The sequence below is a fragment of the Embiotoca jacksoni genome, unplaced genomic scaffold, assembly GCF_022577435.1.
Source record: "Embiotoca jacksoni isolate LCO1_2020_lvr unplaced genomic scaffold, fEmbJac1.0.p SCAF_23, whole genome shotgun sequence".
In the NCBI taxonomy this organism is placed as follows: Eukaryota; Metazoa; Chordata; class Actinopteri; family Embiotocidae; genus Embiotoca; species Embiotoca jacksoni.
In genome coordinates this window covers 2,893,617-2,914,463 of record NW_027185374.1, presented here as the reverse complement: position 1 = coordinate 2,914,463, position 20,847 = coordinate 2,893,617, and the positions used below count along the sequence as shown (strand labels likewise).

The 20,847-nt window shown below is 38.5% G+C and overlaps 2 protein-coding genes across 4 annotated transcripts; one reads left to right on the top strand and one right to left on the bottom strand.

Moving 5' to 3' along the window:
* Window positions 1–1,782: 1,782 nt before the first annotated feature.
* acp1 (acid phosphatase 1) lies at window positions 1,783–13,166 on the top strand. 3 transcript variants are annotated; one of them, XM_069158241.1, is made up of 7 exons: window positions 1,783–1,842; window positions 2,814–2,887; window positions 3,579–3,692; window positions 3,764–3,877; window positions 8,331–8,392; window positions 9,225–9,330; window positions 12,838–13,166. In XM_069158241.1, the coding sequence occupies exons 1-7, from the start codon at window positions 1,800–1,802 to the stop codon at window positions 12,913–12,915; spliced, it is 591 nt and encodes a 196-aa protein (XP_069014342.1). In that variant the 5' UTR covers window positions 1,783–1,799; the 3' UTR covers window positions 12,916–13,166. The 3 variants fall into 3 exon arrangements, with proteins under 3 accessions (XP_069014342.1, XP_069014344.1, XP_069014343.1); XM_069158243.1 differs by lacking the exon at window positions 3,579–3,692; XM_069158242.1 differs by lacking the exon at window positions 3,764–3,877.
* Window positions 13,167–16,973: 3,807 nt separating this feature from the next.
* alkal2a (ALK and LTK ligand 2a) lies at window positions 16,974–19,910 on the bottom strand. The gene is made up of 5 exons (XM_069158717.1): window positions 19,613–19,910; window positions 19,092–19,139; window positions 18,823–18,903; window positions 18,635–18,709; window positions 16,974–17,347 (listed from the first exon to the last, which is right to left on the bottom strand). The coding sequence occupies exons 1-4, from the start codon at window positions 19,908–19,910 to the stop codon at window positions 18,645–18,647; spliced, it is 492 nt and encodes a 163-aa protein (XP_069014818.1). The 3' UTR covers window positions 16,974–17,347; window positions 18,635–18,644.
* Between the last annotated feature and the right edge of the window lie 937 nt (window positions 19,911–20,847).

Here is a 20,847-nt window from a genome sequence, read left to right as displayed (position 1 = left end):
CACTTTGTGCACAAAATGCATCATCACCCTTAAATCATCTGTGACTATATCTGTTTTTTGATCATCTTCTTACAATTTGTGTCCACTCCAGACTGCGTGTCATCTTTTCTTTATTGGTTTTAATTAGCAGCAGTCCTTATCATTGGTTAAGCAGAGGTCCCAGGTTAAATACACCAGTGATAATTCGGTAATTATTTACACAAAGTCAACAGCGAGACTAAGAAACAGGTACAGCTGCTTATGCGGTAATGACACTGCTGAGATTTCGTGCCATGTTTTCTTTTCTTCAAATTAGGAGTTTTCTTTCTTTGGTGTCGGCTTTCAAAGTGTGTTTTCTTCATTCTCTCTGCCAACACTGCATGCTTTTGTTTAAGGATTTAGGGCCAGAATTAAGGATATCTTTTTGTATTTCACTGCGTTACCTTGTTCTTGGCCAATACAATTCTTACAAAATTGCTCCCAAAATGTCGGTATTTTGGCTTCCTTTCTAATTTAAGGTTTTGTCTGTTGCTTGACCCGCATATTCAGAGATGAGCAATACATGGATGATGCAGTTCCATTTACTGCATGGAAGTTGATTAGGTTACTTAGAGAAATCTCTACTTCTTTAAGTGCTGATGCAATCATCTGCTAGGTACACTCAAGTGAACAGTCTTGTAAAGTGAGACAGCGTTAACAGCACATAAGGGTAGTGCACACTAAAGCAGAGTGGCAATTATTACATTTCATTTAGCTGGCGCTTTTACCCAAAGCGACTTACAACACATCGATGGTACACCATTGGGAGCAATTTAGGGTTCAATGTCTTGCTCAAGGACACTTAGGCACGTGGACAGGAGGAGCTGGGGATCAAATCACCAACCTTCTGATTAGTGTGCAGCCCACCCTACCGACTGAGCCACAGCCACCCCATGCCCATCCACTGACACACCTGACTTTGTAGGCACATTAAACTTAAGCATGACAAGAATCACTGAGCCTCTTCAGAAAAAAAGCTCAAGTCATATTATGTGAAGAATGTTGCACAGCAACCATTAGAAATGTCTATTGCTGTTTTGGTCTGGACTTTCTCTTGACTAGAACCTCACACCATGATTCAGTAAAGTATTACTCAGAATAGCCTTTGGGAATACATCTGGAATCAAGGATACGGTTTGCCTTTGTAAGCCAATGGTGTTCTTATGTGTTGTGACTCCAATTTTGTACTATTTCATCATAAAAAGTGTGGATTTCATTAAGCAAGGCAGTGGATTCAAGACTCATTGACTCAACAAGCCAGGTTATGAGGAGTAGTATGAGAACTTATTTTATAAGGTGATAGAGGGTTAGTTTTCTCACTTCATTTGGTACCAACGCTTTAAAGCAGGAGTTTATAACCTATCAACCTACCAATAAACTGACAGTGAGTGTTAAAGGCTATTGTGACAGATTTGTGAATGTTCCTGCTTGTCATCATTTTTTACTTTCTGGCTATACATTCATGTATTATTTATTTACCAATTACCAATGGTAATTTTTTTTTATTGAAAAATTACCATTGGTTTTATATATTTTTTTACCATTTAGGCTACAAGGCAATTACTCACCATACCTGTGAAATAAGTTTAGCAAAAGCATAAAATAGGTTAAGTACCTTCAAACCGTACAACATTCTTTTTTACGAACTGAAAAAAAAAAAATTGCACTACGATTATCATACCAGCAATGTTTTCACCATAACATCTGTCTAGGATTGAGTTTTGTTCAGGCACTAGTTGGCCGCCCTTCATCACGTCACACAGGACCCTTCTCAGAACATCATGGCGGCTGCTGGTCCAAAGTCGGTTTTGTTCGTCTGTTTGGGTAAGATGCGTTTTTTTTTTGTTGTTGTTGTTGTTTGTTTTTTTTCCAACCCGCTATCAGCCTCGTCCGCAGACATGGAGTTTAAAACAGACATCATTTTTTTACTTTGTGCGTACGTGAGCACATCGTTATAGGCGCTGTTAGGGTGACGTCAGAGCTAGTTAACAGCGAGCTCAACGAACGCGGCGATGAATTATCACGCAAACTTTTTATTTAAGCCCCTTTTTTCTTTTTCTTTTTTAATGTGCCGCTACCGCCCACTTATTGCTCCAGCCGGTTTGGACGAAAAACAGAAATTAATAATGTTTTATTGGGTGGTTCCAGACGGGAGTTTGTTTTTTTTTTTTTTAAATTTTTTTTTTTAACCGGAAATGACGTCGGTTAACGCAGGTAATGAAAAGCATTTTCCACGTGACAGGGTTTGAGTTGGATCCCTAAATATTTTTTATTTTTTTTATTTATCTCCAAATCTTTTTTTTTTTTTTTTTTATCCTTTTCAACTTTATTGCAGCAGGTTTGCAAAAAAAAATACACATCCTCTTCCCACAATGTCGGTGTGCTCGGTGACACAGCACATTTTAGAAAATATAAAATAAAAAAAATAGTTTAATAGTACCAGCTGTGAATGAGATAATATCGCACAGTAAAACATACACAGTCAACACTTAACTAAGGGTAAAATTAAAAAGCTTCAACATCTCTCGGGAAATACGAAGTCAGTACATTTTTAATACGTTATTATGGTGTCAGTGGACATTCACAAGTAAAGTGAAACTTCTTTCTTTTCTGCTTTGATAATCTTTTCCTGCTATGTTGTTGTCATAGTTTGTCTTTGCATTGTATTTATAACTACTGAAAATGAAAAAAAAAAAAAAGCCATGTTATATGACTTTTACCAAAAGGGTGAAGTGTTACAGGTTGCGGTGTGTTTTGAAACGTCACGTTAATGTTTGTTTTGGTGTTTTAAACAGGGAACATTTGCAGATCACCCATCGCTGAAGCGGTCTTCAGGAAGATGGCAACAGATGCTGTCGTTGTTGACAAGGTAAAATCGTTATATTACTTAATTATTGCGTCATATAATACAGGTCATTTACACACCGTGTTTTTTATTCAGTTTTAACTGCGGGATTTGGTAGAACTGTTAAAGTAGCAGCTGAAACGGTATCGAGCACATGGAAACACCTCGATGTCGCAACCAGATTTACATGTTTTACAAATGCCTGTAATTAAGTAAGTAATGCTTCATTTCATTTGAAAAAAATTTCTTCCACTTATTATAATTACAGTTTTTGGTGGTAGAGCAAAGAAATCGTGTTCATACAGTATTTTGTTTCAACACCTGGTTATTGATCATATTTACTTGGCTTTCATGCAGGACGTCCAGGAGGTGATATGATCCTTTGAAAGAAATTTTAATTGCCACTATACTTGGTAAATGTCAAAACAATATATTGATTAAAAGATGCTTGACCTGGAGTAAAATAACTAGATTGAAACAGTTCATTGTAAAAAGGGCCTAGAAATATACAATAATCACCTTCATTTTATTTTTCAAGATTATATATTTTTAAACATTTGCCCTTAATGTGACCTGTTGACTAACTCCTATAATTCCGACCTCAAGAGTCCACTATTGTGCAGCAAATGCCGAACCACCTTTAGAGTCTCCTTACGTGTGAGAATATGAACCATTTGTGCTGTGTCGTTGTTCCCCCGTGCTCCGCTCTGCCTAGTGGAGGATAGACAGTGCTGCCACCTCCACCTATGAGATAGGCAACCCTCCAGACCACCGCGGTCAAGCCTGCATGGAGAAGCATGACGTGCCCATGAGGCATGTGGCCAGACAGGTACGACCACCCACCTCCACACCTCTCGTAGCAGTGGCTAGCACCCGCCTTTTTGTTCTCTGTTGTTGCAGTGGGTCATAGACAGTGGCGCCACATCCGACTGGAATATAGGCAGCTCACCGGACGCCCGCGGTCTGGCCTGCCTCAGGAATCATGGCATTGAGACGAGCCACAGGGCCCGACAGGTACAATCAGACGTCCCGTGGCTCCTCTCGCCTCACTAATGTGTGTATAAGAGTGATGGTGCCCAGTCACTTTCATGTTAAAATGATATCAATGAATTAATTTCACTTTAAAATAAATGTATTTGTAGAACAAGTTGCCCCTGGCATCAGATTATACATATAACAGAAATTAATATACAACATCAATAATCACTCAAATTGATGAGCCTTGGTCTATCAATACATTCACATGTTATTTGTTTGTGTTTTGTTTCAGTCTGTGCAATCATATGTTAATTTATGTTGTGTTACCTAAGCTGCTGGAACATGCTTTTATACCTCTATTTTTATGTTTTAAATATATTTAACCTTTGCAAGAGCCTTTTTCTAAATGTGTACCACATGGTGATTCATCATGTTGTGAACATTCTTTAGTTGAAATAAGGTTTTAACCAGGTTTTCTGAACTTATTCTCTTAAAATAAATATGTAGTTGTGTTTGATTGTCTGTGGAAGTGATAAAGAGCCTGCTGTTGAGGCCTGTGTCTACACTGCTCTGCAAAATGACAGTACCTTGGCAGTGCAGATGAAATATTGATGAAAGCAGTGCAGAAATCATCAAATCACACATGTTTCAAATCCTGAAACAACCCTGAAATTACGCCAATATGTTTGTCCATGTATGGCCTTCAGCTCTTATGTTTTGCTGGCTTATCCTCAGAGAACCTCCTACTCCCCAGTGCTCTTAAAACACTCTTGAGAAAGGCCTGGGGTTTCACCCCGTGCTTGAGATCTGCCGTCTCCTTGGTTTGTCTCACTGCAAACCTGTTCCGCCAGACCCTCATCTAATCTTCTCAAAGACGGATGGGGAGGCTCAACCCTTGGCTTAAACCCAGCCAAATCCACACAATGAGCTTTGACAAGCTTTTACTTTTTCCTCTTTTTCTTTATCACCTTTCTCATTTCTGTCACTGGCTTTTGCTCCCACCCTCCCACTTTGGTCAACTTCTGGAGTGGCGGGATCCAAGTAGACTGGCTAAGAGGGACATCATTTGGTAATCTCTGTATCTCCAAACAAACAACCGTGTTTGTGTAGTAAAACAACACGCTCCAAAGCAATCCATAACAATTAACGTAGAGTTGGTGTCTTTTAAAAACATGGCCAACTGGATTTGATTTAGGAAAGCCGAAAGTTTGATTTAATACACAATATGTTATCGCTGATCAACATTTAAGAGATAAACATCACTTTTGGCCAAAATACCATCATCCTGCTGTAACCACATTCATTTCACCTGTCATCATTGCAGTTATGATGCTGAGCAGATCACTTTTTCAATCAGAGTTTTTGTTCTTTCCCACAACCACCATTACTAAAAGATGTACCAATGCAACACATAAAGATATCAGTTACATATTACTCTTGCTTAGTAAATTATCTGTAAACATGCCTTATTCATACACTTGGTATGAGCATTTATGAACAAATTCGTTAACAATTATAACTTCTCCCAGCACCCACAAGTGGAAGCTGGTGTATAAACAGAGGACAAATGTATATGTTGTAGTTGTAGTATAATAATAGGTTAAAAAAAAAGGTGCTGTAAAATGCTTATGGAGGATGTTAGTATATCTATATAGAAGTCAGAAAATGTATTTATAATTCATATTTTGAAATTATGCAACAACTCTTTCATTTGTTTGTTTTTCTTTCTTCCTTTCTCGCTCGGTTCAACACACGAGCATTTATAATCATCTGTTTCCACTGAACTGCTGCAAGTGTCAGTTTCATTGTTTTGACTTAACACAGATCATATTGACAGATAAATTCTTTCTTTTTTTTTTTTGCCTTTGTGGTTTGTTTCTTTTTCAGTTTCCTTTGTGTTATTGTTTGTCTTTCCCATTTTACAGAGTTATTCGCCTTTTTTAAAAATTTCATAATTTGTCGTTTGTTTCTTCCTCTTTCGCTCAAATATCGCCCCCCCTTTGCTTGTCTGCTATATTTCATTGGGCAATTTTGAACCAGACAGGAATCAGGCAACTCGATCGCTGAGCTCCTCCCCTAAAATGACAGCATGACTACAAGGGAAAGAAGCGTTCGAGTATTATAACAACTTATTCTTTGCCTCTCCGAGGATGTGGCGGGGGTGTACCCTGCCAGCCCTCTATCAATGTGTCATATACGATATACACTGCCGTCCATTATGTTTATACAGAAGCCTCCACTTATTGGTGCCCACAAAAATAGTTACAGTTCACAAATGCTTTGGTGAACACAGATCCCTTTACAGCTACATTACAGTGTATTTTAAATATTTTTAGATTTGTATATACTGTTTATAAGTGCTAAATATAGTGTTATCAAATATTTATATGACCAATAGGTTTTAAATTGTTTTACTTATTGGACTTTTTCACTGCAGACATTTTTAATTGTCGTTGTAGGAAAATCACAGGTATCATTTATAACATCAATTTGGCTTTTTTCTGGTCAAGTGTGACGGTGACGGTAAACCAGCATGCACGAAACCAGGACTGATACTGAAACGGCAACATTTTATTTAAACTTGTAAAAAGGACCATTGCTTCATTTTTACATTCTTACAGTATCATCCCTTTATGGCTTCCTTAGGGTTTTATCTTCTGGGTTTTATCTGAACTTTGCTATGTGTATCTCCCTGCTCATTCCTCAATTGCAATTTAAAACAAAAACAACAAAGAATAACCTCTCCCCACCAAGGTCTCTGTCTGCCTTGTGAGGAGGACTGGCACAAAGCTTCTTTTTTTTTATCGAGGATTACCGCTCATAAAGACTGTGAGAGCAACAGGTTGGCAGGAGCAGAGAGATCAACAGCCACTGTGATTATAATCATTGCAGATTATTACGAGAGAACGGATCTGAGGGTGTGAGAAATGGAAAATACTGTGTTCAGACTCTAGTGGCTTCAACCTGTAACTGGGAATATAAACAAACAGTGATACCAAACATATGTTTACTCCTCTGCTGTTATGCGAATGACTGTAGCTGTCTCTGTGATTGAATGTGTTCATGTGGCAACATCTGGAGGAATGCAGGAGTTTAATGCATTTCATTTGTTGTGCTGTTCCTTCATTTGTTTCTCGCTGCCCCCGCTTCTCCTTGGCAGTCCTATAAATTGACTCTCAAAACACTTCAAAACTATTTGGGGTGCTGCCTGATTTTATTTTTTTATTTGGGTTTTTATTACTGCTTGTTCCAGTAAATCAGGGACCACACTGCACTCTGCTCACTCCTCCACATGCTTACAGATGTGCAGCATAGACCCCTTTCATAACTCGGTTTTTGTGTATGACAAGAGTCATTCAAATTGTTATACTTCAGCCAATAAGTTGTAAATGCAAATTAATTTCATACACCATGCAACACAAATAGTTTTCAACACAACAGGAGTTGGAGGTGTACAGCCTGTTGCCTGTAAATCTGTAATATAACAAGTGCTTCTTCTTTTTTTAAATTTAAATTCACATGCTAATAGGAAAAATTTGAAAAATGACTCCTTACTTTGTTTTGTTGATGTCATTTTAGTGAGAAATACATAGAGCTTCCTGTGACGACTTCATCATAAAAACAGCTTTGTTGTTTGCTTGTTGCTTGCTTCACATTAAAAGCAATTAACTGCTCAGCAGTGGGAAATATCTGTTTTGCATTTGGAGCGTGTTTATACCGCTCTGATACGCAGCGATTATGCAGTACACGCTGCATTATTTTCTTCTCCACTTATATTCCTTTAAGACCCACCCTACTTTGCCTCTGATTGGCTGGTAGTTGCTTGCTTTAGGAAATAGGTTTTTTGATTTAGGCTGGGGGGTGAGAAGTTGGGGTAAGAATATGAGGGTTAGAGCCAATCAGAGGCAAAGTAGTTTTAGGAAAGGAAGAAGGATGGGGAAAAAAAACCTCACTGCACATTGAAGGTACATAGATGTCCGCACAGAAGCTACATGTACACCCTTTGATGACAAACTTTACGCCACACTAAGCCGTGCTTACTTTCAGACCTGTAAAGTATAATACCAGTTTAGGGCTGGAGTCAGTGAAATACAATTAAATGCTGTAACACTGGATTACATGCATACATCATTTTCTGTTAATCCCTTATGAATGTGAAGGCGTTTGGAGAACAGCACAGAAACGTTAACAATGAAACTTCTGTGCAGAGAAAATATAAATACATTAAGGGGCTGTTGCTGAAAATGCTGACCATAAATGCATAATTTGATGGACTCCCTTTTTTCTCATTTTTCCTGTCTTTAAAATTTGAATTTAATATGTGTATTTCAGTGAAACGACACTCTTCGTTAAGTAATGACTGATTTTTACATCATAAGATTCAACCCTCTGTGACGGACCAGAGGGAGGCTCTGCTGGCCGTATAGTGTGTCCACACAGAGCCAAAAGTAATATTTGTTTCTGTTCTGCGTTTCTATCCCACTTCCAGGTGACCAAGGAAGACTTCATGAGCTTTGAATACATTCTTTGCATGGATGAGAGCAATCTGAGGTACAGTTATTTCAGCCCACAGCAGCAGTGTTTATTTTTCCTGTATGTGGATCTCACTGATACTGAAAACACCGGTGTCACGTGTTAAGCGTCCCAAAAAGATTTACCTCCCAAAGGTGTCAAATTGGGTTATCTGGCGAACTATGTTTACAGCGATCTGCGCTATTCCTTCACATAGACGTAAAAACGGTGGTAACATTGAGCTATAACTACCTTGTCGGTGAATGCCTCCCTTTAATGAGCAATATCCTTTCTTAAGCTCTTTCCAAAGGTCAGGGGGAGGGATATTTTTTGCTACTTTGAACGTTTAGGGATCATTTTGAGATCACATGCCTATGGCAGATCTGATCTGTAAGCTGCTTACTGAGTTCTTTGGATGCCTAGTCTTTGCTCTTTAGGCCGTTTTTTCCCCCACTTTCTCTCCTACATATTTTTTTCCCCTTTACAAATGTTAAGCTGACCAGACTGAAAGAGTTTATTAATTAAATGGACTTAATTAGATGGATGTAAACAGGTTCAGGGGATATTTTTCAGTTTCTTAAAAGTTTTAAAATGTTGCCCGATATATTTTCTAGAATAGTTTGTTTGTAATTTGAGACTAAATTAATTCCATGGATATAATTAATATGGGGATGACAGTTCTGCATATAAGACAAGATAGATATCCCATCTTTTACCTAAATACCAGACAAAAACATACCATAACACTACCTATATTCAGTCTAGAAGGGTTTTTATTGTGATCCAGAAGTCACATGAAAAAAGCCTGAAGTGCTCTCCTTGTTTCCTGCCCAGCTCTTCTGGAGTTACTTGTTTTCTCTTGTCTTCACAGTGAGTTGAATAGAAGGGCAAAGTTGGCGAAAACCTCCCAAGCAAAGATTGAGCTTCTGGGTTCATATGACCCGCAGAAGCAGCTCATCATCAAAGACCCGTATTATGTAAGTATTCAGGACAATTCTTATGTTCACTATTTCCCAGCATAATAAAGATAATTCCTTCTGTTTGATCATGATAATCCACGTGTTGAGAAGATATATTTAATGTTGTTGTGGCAGCATGACAGGCCAAAATGAGAGTAAACAAACCTATCTGAAGGTGTTCCCTATAATCACTACAATCACTCCGAAGTCAATGAAACAACTACAACATTCAATATTTGAGGATGTGTACTCACGATAGAAGGTGAAAAGACAAGTCCTTTGCGTAGATATTGAGCAGTCAGCGTGTTATATCATTACCTAGTGGTATTCTTTTGAAGAGGATGAGTGCTCAGCCTGCAGGTGTAAAACTGTTATTCTGGTGCCCGTCAGATTATCCGAACTATAGCAGAAACAACAATTTCACCTCTGTGTAACATTAAATGCATCATGAATGCAAAACATAATCAATTTATATAAATGATAAAGTATAATTACTATGATTTTCATTGCATTATTTTTACTTTGGCTTGGATGCCTAATATATTATTACAGGGTTACAGAGAATGTGTTAAAAGCCCTAAAACCTCTCAGCGCAGCGCTGTGGCCACAGTTTATGTCAGTTACCATAGTTTTTATTACAGTCACTGCCACACCTGTCTGTTAATTATTTTCCTAAATCAAATCAGTTGGCCGAATGCCGCAAGTTCCTGTATGCTTCTCAAATTTAAAGCCCTCGTTTCAAATTAAAAGCCCTCTGGCATTTCACACACGGCCCTGCCATCCACCAGGTTTTGACCTTGTCTTGTTTTCAGTGCGTTCTGCTCTTTACAGACCAGTAAGAAGGGCACAGACAATACAAGAAAATGCAGAAAATCTCTTATCTAAGTCAACCAAAGTATTACACAGGAAAGTAGGCAGAAAAGTGTGTTCATGCTCACTCCCATTACTCCTAGTAAGAAACTCAGGAAAATGGTTTTCATGGTCTTTTAAGGCTAATCTGAAAACTGTTTAATTGTGAAATATGAATATAACAACATCAAAATACTTTTCTCAACACCTCATTTAATGGCTGTTCTCCTCTTTCAAAATACGACGTGTCATGAGAAGAGTTTTATTGACAAGACACAGATCAAAACAAGTTCCACAGTGCAGTCATTCCCAAGTGTATTTATGGTTTTAAAGAGACTACGTCAATCTTGAGGTACATGTGGTAGTTCTCGAGAGAATGCAGTCCAGAACTGAGATCATTTCGAGACACGTTTCGGGCAATAAACAGCGACAAAACAAAACGCACTGTAGGTTGAACCCCCCTTTCCTGACCACCACACACCACAATAAATAGCTTGACAGTCTGAATAACAGCTGTTATTTAATGACTTGGACATGATATTAAGAAATATTTTCTGGTTTCAGATTGTTTGGGATTTTCATGCTCCATGGCTCACTCACTCATTTAGTTCTTTACATGCTCGCATTCTGCTGTTGAAAGGCCAGCCAGATGATCTGGATAGGGTTTCTTGGCTGCTTTTATCTTGAGGGTTATGCTTGAAAAAAAAAGTTGGAAAAGTGTAGGGAGAAAAATTGAGGGAAAGTTGGGAGTAGTGATGATAACTTGTCAATATACATTTTAGAAATTGTATCCTAGGGCAGCTTGAACTTTTTATATATTTTATTTTTTATATTTGATTTGAATAAACAGTAAAGCTTCTCATAAAAAGGAATCATTTTCATGTGCAGCTAGAGTGCTGTTGGACAAATCATTCTTACTTGCTGTGCTATGCATCTTGGAACTTGGATCTCGAATAAAACACAGGTAAAAATGATTCGAGATGACGTGACTTCAGTCACTTGTATTAGGTTCTCAGATCTAGGCTTTGGACAAAATGTTTCTTTGTGTGGCAATCAGCATGAAAGTGTCAGTGTCGGTGTGCTTTTGGAGTCATGTAAGCATTATGGACAGATTGTGGTCCCTCGCCAGCAACCACATGGCATAACGGGAAACTGAGCAGCCAGACAATCACTGTCAGTGTGTCAGGATAAATGGAGACATAAGTGTCTTATCTGTTTAGCGTGGATATAATAATGAGGCCTATTTGAAGCACTTTTTCTATCCTTGGGATTTTTCTTTATCATCAAAACTGACAGACTGATTACCAATTTTATATTACCCATAAAACAGAAAAACTAATTTCGCAATAAGATCACATATTATGGATGTTAGTTAAATGAACTATGTACTTTCTGATTGTGCCGACTGTTTTCTCTGAATCGATATCACCATCAGGTGTGTTGTCATCCTTGCCACCTTGGTCCAACTCTTGGATGGATTGTCTTATCATTTACTGCATATATTAAAAATTCCCAGTGGGTGAATTTCAATGTCTTAGGGGTTCAAAATCGTTGTTTATTTAGTAAAAAAGTTTGTAGATTTACCTGATAGATTGGCACTAAATTTGGATTTTACATTCACGATTCCCATCCATCGTATTCTAATGATTCTGGTGACCGCCATGAAGTTGACACTTTTGGTTGTCATTGATTCATCCGAAAAACTGCAGTGAATTACAGTGAAATTGTGTACAAACATTCATAGCACCCTTGAGGATGACATTTCTGTCAACGTGACCTGACCTTTCTTCAAATGTCACTGACCGATCGCTTGCTTTATGTCCAAGTACTTAAAAAACATCTTATTGCCATCAACCTCAGAGGCAGTTTGTGTTAGCATGCTGACATGCTAAAGATGGTGAACAAGGTAAACATCACCGTAAACACAAAACATCAGCATGTTCGCATTGTTTTTGCTAACTTGTAGTCGATCAACAGATTATTTGGCAACTTTTCCAATAATCACTTTTTTAAAGCAATAATCCCACAATATCTCCAGCACCCAGCGCTCTCATGTGATGACGTGCTCCATCTGTTTGTCTCACTGTTACAGTCAATTTTCAGGTTTTCCAACATTTTATAGGCTTAACATTTATGGATCCATTGAAAGAAATAATTGAGATTCATGGAAAATGGAAATAATCACTGCCTGCTGCTATAGTTGTGGTGCTTTTAAGTGGCTATGGGATTAAAGTCTTGGAAACATTTCTTTCAATAAGTCTCTTAAAGACCTCACCGCTTGTAAAACAGTTTATTGAGATGCGTTATAACTACAGTTGCTTATTCATTGAACCATTAAATTTAATATAATGGTTTTCAATGTTTCAAAATGTTTTTCAATAAAAATCTAACAAGGTCACGGCCAAAAGTACTCTTTGTTCTTTTTACCCCCGTACAAAAAAAAAACAAACGCAAATTTAAGGTGTGGAATTTAGCACTCAATAAGTCATTTGGCATCTGACGACAGAATTTGGTATTCTGAATGAGAAGGAGTAAGAAACACATCAGGCTGTACTTTTATGACATTCAGACAACTGTTTAATACCTTCCTTTACCGTCAACCACAAATGTAAGCTGTGATTTAGCTATATAAATGCTTGGCTTAAATGTGTCTTTTTCCAACGTTTTGTCTCTTAGGGAAGCGATGAAGACTTTGAAAAGGTTTATGAACAGTGTCTACGATGCTGCAAAGCTTTTCTGGAGATGAACTCCTAACAACAGCCAACCTTAAAACACCTTTCCTCTGATGGTTCAACGGGAATTATCAACCAAACATGTTTTGGCTGTGTCACACAAGTACTTATCAGTATAACTCTCTTGTTAATGTCACTGAAAGACCACCATAATACTTCACTTTCCGTATTGTAAATGTTATACAAACCGCACATTTTACATTTAGGACATTGTTGCGTGGGCAAGTTTGTAGACTGTAAGATTCAGGTGATTATTAAAAATATATAAAGTGAGTATGGCTGTTTGAGATTTATTTTGTGACACAATTCATTCCTATTTGCCTTTGGGATTATGCTTGAGTATTGATATGAATGATCGCATAAGGTCAAAGTCTGACCTCAGGGTCAAAGTTAATGCTAGTCACTGTTTTTGGATTTTTACACTTATATCTGACCTAGTCACAAATATATTCCTACAAATATTTTGTATTAAGTATATCAGATGTTTTTGAAAGATGGAAATAAGATGAAATCTGTTCTCACTTATTTCTCACCGTTTTACAGACAAAGGTTATTCTGCTCTGCCAAACACCGTTTAACTCTTGCTACTCCCATATGACTGGTCTCTTAACCACTGATACAAATGACCACTCAGTTCAGTCCAACTTCACATGGTCGAGTTGTGATATCACCACAGTAGGAGATACGAGTTGGAAAAACGTCTGTAAACCATTAAACGAGGGTGGAGCCCAGCAAAGGATGTACCAAATGGGAAGTTTCCAGTTGTTGAATTTCTTTTTAGGCAGGTTGCAGTTGTTTCTGTATTTGTGAAGGTGTGAGAGCCTTTGGGTTAAGTTAAAAAAAAAAAAAAAATGAGGGATATATCTATTTCATGACTTAATGAGTTAGAAAATTATTTTTAGTCCTTTGTAGACAGTGTGGCCTAATCTGTCTTTTAATGTAACAGAAGCACTGCCAGGTATTCGTTTTCAAGCCAAACAACTTGTAGTCATCCACTCGAACATAAACAAATGGCGGCAAGAAAGTAACTATCTTGGATGTAAATGAGAATATTTACACCACAGTGATATCTGTACGTAAAAACAAATCTACACTCACAAGCTGGTCAGCTGGCTTAGTTTAACAACTGAAAACTCAGGGCAAGCAGCAGGCCTGCTTCTGTCTGAAGTTGACCAAAGTTGCCTAGAAGCACCTTTTAAAGCTAAATAATTTGTATGGGTTTTGTAATCCATATCATATTTTTGTGCAATTTAACAAAACAGACATTTTAAATCGGTAATTGTAGAAAGGTCTTGTTATTTCTGGACAGAGCCATACTACCTTTTCCCTGTTTACAAGTGGCTATTTGTTCTATGCTATGCTAACTACCGCCAGCTTCTTTTTTTTTTTATCATACAAAAAACACTGGTATCAATCTTTTCATGAACCTACTCAAAATGTCAAACTGTTGCTTTAAAGTTCTCCGGGCAGTGCAGTTACTTAACCTAGAAAAATGTTGTTCTTGAGGAAGTAACCACCTCTCTGACTATTCATTTGGAGAGATTTCTGACCCCTTCAATACAACAACGATGGATAGAATTTAATTTGTGGCACTTGCAGCTTCAACAATGGCATAATACATTCAACAGCAATCATCTCTTACAAGACAAAAAGGGGGCAATTACGGCATCCTGGTTGGTTTGGGATGCCGACCATGTGGTCAGTCCATTCGCGGTTCAGATCCAGCTCAGGGACTTTTATTGCATGTCATCCCTTTTCTTTCTCCTTATTGCGTTATGTCTGCCTTTACTATCACAAAAAGGCAACAAAACAAAAAAAAGGAAAGAAAAGCACGGCGCTGTAAAGAGTCCGATTACAAAACACATTTTCTAACTCGGCCCTAGTGTCGCCATCATTCTCTGTTTACTGCTTAATGTTTTCACTGGGTTTCACAAGAAGTGTTTATTTTCTTTAAATGTTTTCCACTGAAAGTGTTGACAGCATGTTATGTTTACAGTTTCTGTAAAAAGGAACTGTTGCGCACCAAAAGCTTTGCATCTATATTCCATCTACAGAAGAAATCATGAGATAGGTATCTCAAAATTTGGGTTTAATTTAATTAAAACTTACTTTACCTACGTGTTTAGATTTATTTAGGGTTAAGTCCACAGCTATACTTGCTTTTAACTGTGCGTTTTGCATGGGCATGACGGTTGCCTTGTGTATCTTTGAGTCCGTTTGGATTCTTGGTTGTGCGCGTCCTCAGAAACGAACTCCAAAAGATGCGTCACATGAACCAGAGGCACAATGTGAGGACGTGAGCTACAAAAGCAGCGACGGTGATGGCGAAGAGTTTTGAAGACAAATGAATAAGACCTGGTCCGCAATTACCCGCATCTGTACAACGTGTCATTGCAACTTTACGGTTAAAAATATGCCAGTCAAAATAGCTACCGTGAGATTGGTACCATTTTGAATCCCGCAAAAATGTATGGAAACAAGTTTAAGAGGGGATAGTGATAATGGCAAATCCAGAAGTTCTAATCACATCCTTATGTTGTGCACTCTGGTGGAGTCCTCCAGTAACGGGCGTAGTACAATTGTGTGAACAATTACGTCCATGACACAGCCAAACAAACGTGTGGTTAAAAGTAAGTATATTAACACCCAAATGGAGAAATATAGTTTGTCCTTGTTTGTAGTTGGGATGTTTTGATCGACTTTTTTTCTTGGGAAATACTTTTTTGTCATTTGGACATGTTGTGGTCCAATTTGTTGCAGCAAACCATACAGAGTAAATGAGTTACTCCCACTTATTCATACTCCATCAAAGTTATTATTAAATTATTATTTCTGGTATCTTGCATACTGTTACTTATGTCTCCTTTGACACTTGAACAGGACAGCACAATTGTAACATCGCAAAGAAGTTCAGTCCTCCAAATAGTATAAATGTTTTCCTGTCAGGCCTGGGAAATTCATTTTCAAACAAATAGTTTCTTCCAGAAATATTGATGCCATAGCAGCTGCATGTATTTAGGGCTCAGGTTTCGTACACGACGTCTGAGTGATTTATCTGATTTACTTATTTAAAGGGTCAGTTAACCCCCCAATAAATACTTTGTGATATGTAGGTGTGCAGATAGGTTGAATTTTAGTTGCCCAATACAACAAAAAACATCTGCACGGATAGACACCAGTACAGCTAAATGTTGTTTTGTAAACTGAGGCACTCGGGCCTGTAGAAAGAACTTTATTTGCGTGTGTCATCCAAAAAAAAAAAAAAAGGGCTGAAATATGCTGACTCAGTCTGGAAAATGATCACATAAAAATGATTTTGCAATAACAACCATATCGAACAAAAAAACACTAGACTCCCTCTAGGTTGACCTTTTTTAACAGCCTGTCTAAAACAGCAGTGGGAAGTTCAACAGATCTGTAGTCCCAGGACTCAGTGCAGTCATGTGGTCATTCGGGGGAGCATTCCTCATTTCAAGATGGGAATGCAAAGGGAAACACTGCACAAGACAACAAAGTCAACTCGTATTTGTACCAATCTCATAATTTATTTAAATATATTTCATTTTTAAATATATATATTTAACACCCATTTGGTAAATGCCAGTAACGTTCATTTATGGTAGATAAGTGGCTTCTGCTATGTGTTGCTTTACAGTATGTACATGTTACTCCTGCTTTAAATAGTCATGGCCTACATTATGCGCAGTGGAACCTTGTAACAACTCAAATACATACATGTAGACTGTACCACGCTCTGCCAAGATCCACAGGAGGGCTTTGACTTACAAGCACCACTTGGTTTTTTTTGTGTTTTTTTTGTCATGTTTCACAAAAATGCAGAGAAATGTTCATGCAATTAATAATTTAATCACAGTTATTTCTCAGTGTGAGCACAAGTGGGTGAATCGATGCTGTGACTGCCAGCTGGGGGTCTGAGAACTTTTTTTTTTGTCTGCGTAAAAGGTAGTGCAGTTGAAGGGATGGGCTCAACCTGAAACACTCACACAGAGCAAAATAATCGCAGAAGGCAAGTCATTTGAAAAAAATATTTGGATTTTGCTCTTTTCTTTCTAGAAATGAACAAAATAAAAATATGGAATCCCTTTTTTTTTGTTTTTTTGTTTTAGCAACATCTTTTTGGATTCCAGCAGGAAAATGGCCCCGGGTTTGTTCGTTCTCTGCCACTTCCTTTGTTTTCGTCTCCACTCTTCAGTTTCTTCGTCTTTATTCTGGTCTGGTATTGTTGTCTGGTTGCTCTCTCGGGGTGACAGCTAACCATCGAAGCCCAGCCGGGGTGGTGGGTGGCAACAATCCACGCCTTAGCAGAAGAGACCTCAGTGAAGGACAATACAGTGCCTGATATTTAGATTTAGGGTTCCCTCTTACTGTCCAAGGCACTTTTTTTTTTACCCCAAGTCTTTTTTTCTTCCGGAGTACTTATGTTTGGCTTCAACCTGCAATGAATAGGAAGTGATATTCAGCACCGTCTCCAACTTGACAACTCCTTTCCTTTCCAGAAAGAATCACAAAACATCCATCAAAACTCTGGTTTTGCAGCAGATCTGCTGCTCTCGCTGTGCCACTGCTAGGGCTTGTGTGTATCAACACAGCACGCATATCACTACTGAGAACAAATGTCAGTGTCTCCACATCAATGTGATATTTACACAGTAAACTGAAGCCCTTGCTTTAGGAGGTTTCTGAATCTTGAAATATCATTCATTCCTTATAGTTGGCTGAAGCCGGCGTGGGAAATGTTTTTAAAATCTTTTACTCAATGACACAATGTAAAACTGTTACGCTTCAAGATGAATTCCAGCATGGATTATTAAAAAAAAAAACAAGTGTTAAACTATCATATATTTTACTAGAATTCGATCATTATTATTATGATAGATAATGTGTAAATAATGCTTGGATCTCCCTTAATGTTGCAGCTGCACCAGTTATTTGTACACTGCAGAACTAAATCACAATATTTTATGAAATGGCTGCGTTTGATATGTAAAATCTTTGTCTGCAAAGTAACTACTAACCATAGCAGTTCAATTAATTGAAATATAATGGTAAAAAGTGCAAAAATATTACATTAAATAAAACAAATACTCAAGTAAATTATAAATAACACAAAGTACAGTGTTAGTCAATGTTATATAACATCACCAGTCTGATGCATCATATATGGTAGTAAAAATTAGCTGTGCTGTACTTGCAGTCGTGGGAAGTAACTACATTTATTCAAGCTTTGTACTTCAAATTTGTACTGCTAATTTGAATTAGTTTATTTGAGTATTTCTTATTTCAATTTCTACTCTACACCATTTCAGAGTGAAATGTTTTGGTATTTATACCTGCTTGTTACTCAAACTACTTTACAAATTAAGATCGTGCTTCAAAAAAAAAAATCACATGTTGATACTATGATGCAGTTGTATGGATTAAACTACCTGCTCGTGTAGTTAAAATGAACCACCGGCCATAACAGCAAGATACTACCAACATATTAATGCATCAGTAATTCAAAAGTAAAATTTTACTTGAGCAACTAATGTGATGAGCTTTTAAACTACAGCCTCCTTGTCTCATAAATAACTAGTACTCAAACACAATGGCATGTGTTCCGGCCTAAACTGTGCTTTCAATGTTCAACACAACAGAAAAGCCCCTTGAGGATCTTTCCTATATACATATTTCTTCATAAAACACTTATGTTTGAGTTAGAGGTGAATGCATTTCAGTACCTTGTGTGTGCTATCCCTCTGTGCACTGTGGGCTGCCGGCTAGCCGTGTGAGAAGTCGCGCACATCTTTTGAAATCTGAAAAGAGATCATGAAATAGGAAGACAATGAGTGATTGCTTTTCCTGTTGACTTTAGACTGACAAGAGTAATTTTTCATGGTGTAAGAGGGCCAGTGCAGTTGCAGCTTACATGCAGGTATCGTGCAGTCTCTAGTGTGGTGATAGACTCTGTAAGCATTCTTCCTGCACTTGGGGCTGAAGTAGAGTGGACCTGAAAGAAGAAAAGAGAGCATGCTTTAGGAACGTTTCCAGCTCTGCAGCCACCTGCACTAACATGTGTTTTACAGCCATTATCTAAGGCTTTAATTCACTTATATAAAATTCAGACCCTTTATAAAATGCCTCTCTGACTTTCACACACTTGACACAACACATATGTTATTTGCAATGATTTCTTACCTGTTAAATATATTAAAAATTTCCCCTTTACATCTCTTGGAAAGACATCTGTACAGAGAGAGAAGAAGGGAAACATTTTCAGTCATAAAACTGCACGTTTTCAGCAGAGGTGCCTGCTTTTTCATTTTCACAGTGGGTGTCCACCACAACACAATGGGCAGGGATGTTCTTGTAAATTATAACCAGGATCAATCTTAACATCTCAGTGAGTGGCAACCACAAAAGAACACAAATTAAACCCGACAGATATTATTAAAAGGTCAGTTCACTGAAATTGGCTGAGAAATCTTCCCATTCTTTTGTGGATTTAAGCCTCAACACATCTGCACGGCCAGATGCAACTTCAAGTAAAATGTTTGGGTAATTTGAGTGCAATAATCCTTATGTCCTGTGTAACTTCCGTCAGTCTACCGTGACTTTTCATTGTGAATTTCAAATACGTCCCTGCAGGCTACATCCTTTACAGCATCTTCTAAAGATCCAACAGAAGGGTTCCGCCCAAAGCGAACGCCGCCACTCACCGACAACCTGATTGCCTCTGTCTGTTTTCAAGTTGCGAAAATCCTTCTTCTCCTTCGGAGAGGTCCTCGCGCGTGACGTTGAAGGGGCTTCAGATTTCGCACTGTGACCGTGGCGTCCCCGGTTCCCCTCCACGTGTTTCACGATCTCTACCATCCGCCTCAAGTCTTGCTGCGCGTCCCCGCCGGCAGCTGCCGCCACCGCCGGGGCCGTGGAGGGCGCGCTCTCGCTGCAGTGGTCCGTCAGCGCCCACATCAGTAGCACCAGTCCCATAATGAGGTGATTGCGCAGTCCGCTCATAGCTCCCGTGGAGTGAGGAGGGGGGGAAATAGTGAAGTCTTTCTCCGGACACCTGCAGGAGAGATCAAGGACTTATAATCAGTATTGATCATAGTTTTTCTTCAGATGACCCAGAATCCTTCCTTGAACACTCTTAAGTGTTGGCTGAAGCAAGTAAAACCATAATAAACAAAATCAGACATTGACTGAGGGCCAGTAAGCCCACCCAGTCGGACCATTTGGCAAGTGCATTTCCATCAAATGGGGTCACATTTGATGGAATTTGCGCAATTGGTCTAACATCTTTGAAGATGTTCTTTCTTTCACAAGTCAAACACCCCCACATTATTCATGGTAAAACACATTTCCAAATTGTAATGTTACATCTTAGTCACTTAAATATGGCCAACGGGTTATACCTTGAAGACACTATTGCAACTTCGGTTCTGTAGTGGAGTTTTTTTTTTTCCTCATTTATATTAAAGTCTCCTTTGCTAGTATGGAGCTGAGGTTAGTTTCTCAACTCAGTCTCATAAAAACAGCTTGCACCTGTAAGAGCAAATGCTTCGTCTCTTCATAGTAAATAAAAGTGAAATTTACCTTGTTAAAGTCTTCAAGTAGCCTATACTGTGCGATTAGGTCCTGCGCGTCCAGCAGTCATGAAACTGTCCGCAACTTTAGTTTGTTGCTCCTGATTCTGTCCGGTCCGAAATATCGAGGGCTATGTCCCCTTAAAGTCTGCTCTTACGTGTGAAAAAAATTAAGCTTCCGAAGTCAAGACTAAAAGCTGAGTATCTGTGGTCATCCTTTGAATACCAGCAGACTGCTGGGAGAGTCGACAAACAGCTCAAATGATCCGGCGCTCCAAGTCCCGTGTGCGTCCTCGCTGAAGTAGCAGATCAGTCGCCGCCGAAGTGAAGCCCGCTCTTTATTCTGTTTCGCCGACGGGGTGACCTGT